This window comes from Octodon degus, unplaced genomic scaffold (genome assembly GCF_000260255.1).
Source record: "Octodon degus isolate 3935 unplaced genomic scaffold, OctDeg1.0 scaffold00118, whole genome shotgun sequence".
Taxonomy (NCBI): Eukaryota; Metazoa; Chordata; class Mammalia; order Rodentia; family Octodontidae; genus Octodon; species Octodon degus.
In genome coordinates, this window is record NW_004524694.1 from 6,769,674 (window position 1) to 6,776,275 (window position 6,602).

Here is a 6,602-nt window from a genome sequence, read left to right on the forward strand (position 1 = left end):
ATAAAGTTGCAGGAGATTGGACCTAAGAAAAACAGAACTTGCAGTTTCTGGAATGCTTTCTTTATATACAGATTATTTTGGTTAGCTTACTAAATATGCATTATATTCAGAAAACAGAATTCTATTTTCAGTTGTTATGAAATATTCTTTGGGGAACATTGCATGAGGGTTCCCATGAATATGCCTTATTAGCTATAAGAGAACAAATAAATCATAGTGTGTAATAAGGCCATGCCTCTGAAAGCTTTTGATGAGATACAATGAAACTGTTCAAGGATTTTTTTCTAGAAGTTTAAAATACTACAAATAATGACACATGCTATACCAACACTTATCTTATTGCCTTCTGATTGCTTCCATATTTTGTTTGTTTTCCATATTTAATCAACTGTAGTTTTTAGGAATAAGAAAACATTCAGTGTCGCCACTACCTATTAATTTCGAGATGACAAAGCAGAGTCAGCCTTTAATTACTGGTACCTATGCAGTGAGGCGAGGAGCCACTCCACGTGCCATCCGCCTGGCACAGCCTGGTGCTCGAGCCCACGAGGATGAAAGGCGAGCTGCAGCTGAAGGAGACCTCTGACTGGTATATGAAGCTCTTGCCTTCTCGCTTCCCTTGGGAAGGGACCCCGGGGTCGCCGCAAAATTTAGCTGGGAGTAAAGATAAAGAAACTTACCGAAAAGACTTAGAAGCCACCAGAATAAACGGTTTAGAAAAATTGAGAGGTAGCATACTGAAACATTAAAGTCACCCATTACTGGGGATAACCTATCCCAAAGAAAAATTCCTTTTTTTCTAGCTTTCTATGTAAATCAATACTAAAGGAGCAGTAGTAGAATATATGGATTATGAGTCTGATTCTATGAGTAGATAGCTTGTATCTATATATGACTTTATTAAATCAGAATATTTTAATCATCTGATATTTTATGTTGACAAGGAACCAACTATGCATCAGGAGGTATATTCTGCAAATGAAGTACAACCCTGGAACGACATGCAGTTCTTAGGTAACTCTGCCACGACTAATTAATTAATTGGTAAGGTTCTTGGTTTTGCACCACAGTTCACAGTGGCCTCTTACACACACACACACAAGCATATATACACACACATTCACACATACATAGTTATTCGTTCCTTTTTCTCTATATATATTGGAATAGCACACATATTCCAATATCTTATCACTTTCACTTCATGGTATATTTAAGTTTTTAGGGGAAAAAAGACCGCCAGAATCCAAATTTATATAAAACTGACAAGTCTCCATGTTCTACAACCACAGAAGAAGTTCCCTTGACAAGATTTTTAAAGAAATTGATGATATACTCAAAATGTACTATTTGATATTAAAGACAAGCATTTTCATTGATGGTTTTAAGAATCTAAACCTATCAGTATACATGAGTATGAGTCTTAGGAGTCAGAGAGATAGCTCAGTGCACTGAGTGCCTACTTAGGCAAGCTCAGGGACTGGGGTTTGACCCCTGACATCACATGTCACACTGGCCCCCACTCCCAGGTGCGCTGAGCCAGCCACCGAGTCCAGGTGTGGTGGTGCATGCCTGTATTCCCAGCACTGGGGAGGCTGAAAACAGGAGGGTCATTACAAATCTGACCTGCGTAATGAGACCCTGTACCAAATACATAAAGAAAAAAATGAGTATGAGTCTTGACCTTATGGAGTTTATGTACTTATTAGAGAAGCAAAAATAAGAAGATTTAGAAACAACGAACGTGGAAAGGCAGAGAGTTCTATGGGGAAGACATTTCAAGGCAAGGAAATGTGTGCATCTGTGTGTGTGTGTGTGTGTGTGTGCGCGCGCGTGCGTGTGTGTGCATGTGTGTGGTGGCAGACAGCAGAATGTGGAGACAGAGTTTCTATAAAGTGGTAAAGGTACATCTTGCTGCAGAAAGATGCAAAGGAAAGAAAGTGGGTCAGCCATGCTGGGCTTCCAAGGGAGAACATTCCAGGGAGAAGATGCCGAAATCCTGTGCTGGGCACCACCAGCCTGCAGAAGAAACAAGGAGTCCGGAGGGACTGCGGCTGTGCAGGGGTGCAGAAGCGTGACAGGGAGCTGGGCCCAACACAGGACCCCAGCCCAGAGACCCAGCCACGGAGGCCCACGTCGCCACCTCCCAGCTGCGTCACTGGGATTTCTTTCTGGGGATTCTCAGGCTGGGAAGCAGTCTATTGGTACCAGGCTTAGAGGCTGAAGACAGATCATAGAAGAGGGTGCTATTTACAGCAACAAATGTTTTAAGAGAAAATGATACATTTTTAGCATTATTTAATTGTTTCTTTATGTTGTACTGGCGATTAAGGTCAGGACCTTGCTCTGGCCAGGCAGGTGCTGAGTTGCTCAGCTATATCCAAGGCCCTGGTGTATTTTTAAAAGAGTTAAAGAGAAAATATTTTTCTTCCTGAAGGCCACAAAATTAATAATTTTGGCTATTTAATTTATATGTGTATGTAAATACTACATGTATACATGTATCTGTATGTACACTAAATTATTTAATTTTATCTCTATGAACAATATTGATTTTAATACTGTTGTACATGTCTCCTTCTTCGCATGTACAAAAATTTCTGTAGTGTACATATCTAGAAATATAACTTCTGGGCAACAGACTAGACATCTTTATGTACTGCTAAATGCTAGTAATTAGTTTGTATCCATTTACACACCCATCAGGAGTGAATAAAGGTACCTTGTGCCGCATCTACGCCAAAATTTGACGCTAACTCTGCTTTCTGTCTTATAGTTAGTAGAGAAGTATTTATTGCATTTATATTTTATTTTATATTTATGTTAGAATATAAGATAAGATGGCTATACTGCTAATTTATCTTAATTCATTGCAAAGCGAGTTTTGCGCTAATATTGTTCAGGCAATTAAATGCCTATATCTTGTATTCTTTGTAGCTAATTTAAAGATAACAGTACACTATGTATTAAATAATGTTACTCTCCTATTAATTTGCTTTGAAATTCTGTTCTATTTTTATCATTTTAAAATGTTTTTAATTAATAAAATTTTGTTTCAAGAAGGCTATATGTATATATGATATATAATACTGCCATTAGTTTATATACATATTAGTGATATTTTTGAAGTTATAATTTGTCTTTGATAAGAAATATTGTTTTAATTTTAAGGTTGCTGATTGTTTCCAAATTTTTTATCAGTTTCACCTCATAAATATATATTAAGAAATCTGTCCTTAGCCTATGAAGATTAAAGTAGACTATTAATATTTAAAACTTTTATATTTAAGTCTTCAATGAGTCTGGCAATTATTTGTTATTTGGAGTGATATAGAGATTGTATGTATGTGTGCATGTGTGTATTTGTGTGCGTATGTGCAAATGTGTGTGTGCGTGTGTGTGTGTGTGAACTGCCTCTCCGAATTAAGATGCTCATGCTGTCCTCACAGACTTCATATCAAGGAGCTGTGAGTAGTCCCACCCTTCTGCACTCTGATATGGATTCACGTTCCACCTCTGTCAATTCCGTGGGTTTTGATTCCCGTCAGTGACAGGGCTACATAGTGGAGTTAGAACGGTGAACAAGCAAAAGCTTTCTGCCCCTGGGAAGCATAAATTTCAGTTTGGGGCATAAACAAGTTGTGAGTGTGTTTTAAAGGAAAACAAGGGGTGAACCGAGTGCTAAATTTAGGGGGAGAAACCTTAAAGGGCTCCGCTTTGATCTACTGTGCTCCACCCAGGAAATTTTAAACCAGGTGATAGCATGACACTGAGAAAGGGGATTTTTGGAAAAAAGCTGAAAGAAGAAAAGGCAAAGTGAAGAATAATTACAGAAGTGCTGATGCCAACTGCAGTGGAGGGTACGAGGGGAGGGTATCAAGGGCTGTGCCCCCGGAGGCCAACGGACAACGTGCCAGACACAAGATGCACAGAACCCCACGATGCCGGGAGCAAGGGCAGCGAGCCCAAGGGCACTCGGCTCCACTTGGCGTGCACCAGGAGGAGCCTGGAGGACTCTGTGAAGCTCACACTACGCTCGCTGCTCACCTCCAAGGCCGCAGGAACAGGGAGAGTTGTGAACTTGCACTGAGAAGGAAAGGGGCACCAGGAGCAAGACAGCACCAAACGTGCTGTGACTGAGTGCTGGCCATGTCGGGTGCTGCAGTGAGGTGTGACTGTTGTGCAGAACAGGTCACGTCACCATATATGAGTACAGGTATATTACTATACAGAGAGGGAGAGAGGGGGAGGGCAAGACCACAAATACCACATACACGCACTTCAGTAGCTGGCTGTACTAATGCATGTCTAGAAGCTTGTTATGGTGCGCATCTAGTTATCCCACCAAAGCCTCACACAGTCATGGGGTATGGGGTGGCTTCTGTAATTTGTGATTGATTTATGATCTAAGGCTGGGATTATGAGTCTGAGAATTGCTGGGATTATGGGTCTGAGTACTGCTAAGATTATAGATGTGAGTGCTACAGCCAGCCTGAAAGCAGTATAAGGAGGAGAGAGGCCTGCGCTCTGTGTAGCCTTTGCTGCCGCTGTTCCTGTCCTACTGCTCTCTGCTCTTTGCCACCACCATGAAAGGTTGTTCTCTGCCATGTGCCACTCTGCCTCGGAGCCAGCTCAGTATGGACTGAAACCTCCAGAAATTGTGGGTGTCAAGTATTTGTTCCAACAACGAGAGCAGAGTAAGACAAAGCTCAAGGCCACCACTTTGAGCACCTCTTAACAGAATTACAGAGGCCAAAGGTAAAGTGTTAATCTCATGATGTCTCAACAAATTTAATATTAAAGCATTTCTTTTTCTCATGTATATATTTTTGGCAAAATTTCTCTCTCTCTCTCTCTCTCTCTCTCTCTCTCTCTCTCTCTCTCCCCATGTTTCTCTCTCTATATATGATACGTGTGTGTGTGTGTGTGTGTGTGTGATTGTATTACACCTGTGAGTGAAAACAAGGGATGCAAGGGATGAACCTACTACTAAATTAAGGAGAACAAATCCTTGAAGGGTTGTGCGCCATACAGGAAATTTTAAACAAAATGTTAACAAGATGTAGAGAATAGGGATTTGGGGAAAAATATATCTATATAACATAAATGTGATTTGTTTGGTTTTATGTTCTTACAAAATTAATCCAAATTAATACTTCTTTCTGATACACTAATACACTAATCTCTACAAAACAATAACCTCTAATGTCTATTTTTCCTTTGATAATTTTAGATGTATAAAAAGAATCTTTGTCATGACCTATGGCATCAGAACAACTTGATTTGAATGAACATATAGAAATAACATGGATTTTTTTTTTGGTAAAATCTGATTTGTGGGTCAAAAATAATAAAGAAGTAAGGAACTGGAATAAACTAGACACAAAAGTAATTTTGTGTGAAATAGAGCTAATCTGTGACGATCTCTACATTAAATAATAATTTTATAAAATAAGAAAAGTCAATAAGCAGAGAAGCTTACCCAAAATTTGGAGACCATAATGGTTAGAGTACATGGAAGAGAGCTGACTTCTTTCTTGGAATTTTAGTTAAGCACTGGAGGAATGTTAACAGAGTCATACGTGTTCCAGTAAATCTGAAGAACTTAGCCATTATTTTCAAACACAATGTTAAGCGTGGAAATTAAACTTACGCAGGCACTGCGGCACCTCCCCGCTCCAGGTACCGTTCCCAACACAGGTCAAGACAGCGGGGAAAGACAGCTCGTACCCCGCAGAACAGATGTAGCTAATGCTAAAGCCCCAGTCGAAATTTGTTCCTTCCAGCCTTCCGTTAGAGATCTGGGGAGGAGCCTGGCACGTAACAGCTGCAATTATATTCAAAGTGATTAGAAACAGCTGTTGAAATATTCTGGCTGTAAAAATAAATAAATATCATTAGAAGCAGCATATGTGCTAATTTAACCTTTTGGAGGACAATATGGTGTGACAGGTTTATTCTCCTGGTAGTGTCCACAAAACATCCCTGGAATTAGTCCTTCTAGGATGCTACTTTTTCTTGGCAACATAATGGCTAATGATTGTTGGAGATTATTTTACAAAATAGCAAGCTGTCTGACATCTGTGGGTCGGTAAATAGATGGCAACCGATCCCATGATACTGAAACAGATAAATTATTAGTAGCAAGTAAAATGATTTTCCAACAATCTTTATACAATACTGGAAGCTGAGTGGCATGACTACAAGCAATATCAGCTTTGTGACTGAGGAATTTAGCCACAGTCCTCTAGTATTTGGAGAACAAACACCGTGGGTCTCATTACAGCACCCATATTAGTTTCTGACACCATTTAGATTTGTGTGTTAAAAGCTAAAATTAGTATATGAAGAAATTTATTCCAAAATTTGGAGTAATGCCAAAAAGAATATAATGGAAAGAGTACAGGAAAAACAGCTGCAATTGTAAAGATTGATTTTTTTCTTTGCATTTTAATAAGGAATTATAGGGATGCAGAAAGAAGGGTCCTCTCCACACCCGCCCACCGGCAGCCATGTCTGGGTCTTCACAGCTGATGACTAGCAGCATCGGACCAGTATTTTTACATTTTTAAAAATGTGTTTTGATGGGGCCAGGGAGATGG

At 39.7% G+C, this 6,602-nt stretch overlaps 1 protein-coding gene across 1 annotated transcript in view; it reads right to left on the reverse strand.

The window, feature by feature from the left end:
* Csmd3 (CUB and Sushi multiple domains 3) overlaps positions 1-6,602 on the reverse strand; it is a 1,279,636-nt gene that overhangs the window by 29,961 nt on the left and 1,243,073 nt on the right. The window contains exons 62-63 of the mRNA XM_012516661.2: positions 5,654-5,875; positions 481-654 (exon numbers count right to left, since the gene is read on the reverse strand). Coding sequence (XP_012372115.2) covers positions 481-654; positions 5,654-5,875 — 396 coding nt within the window. The remainder of the gene's footprint in view (positions 1-480; positions 655-5,653; positions 5,876-6,602) is intronic.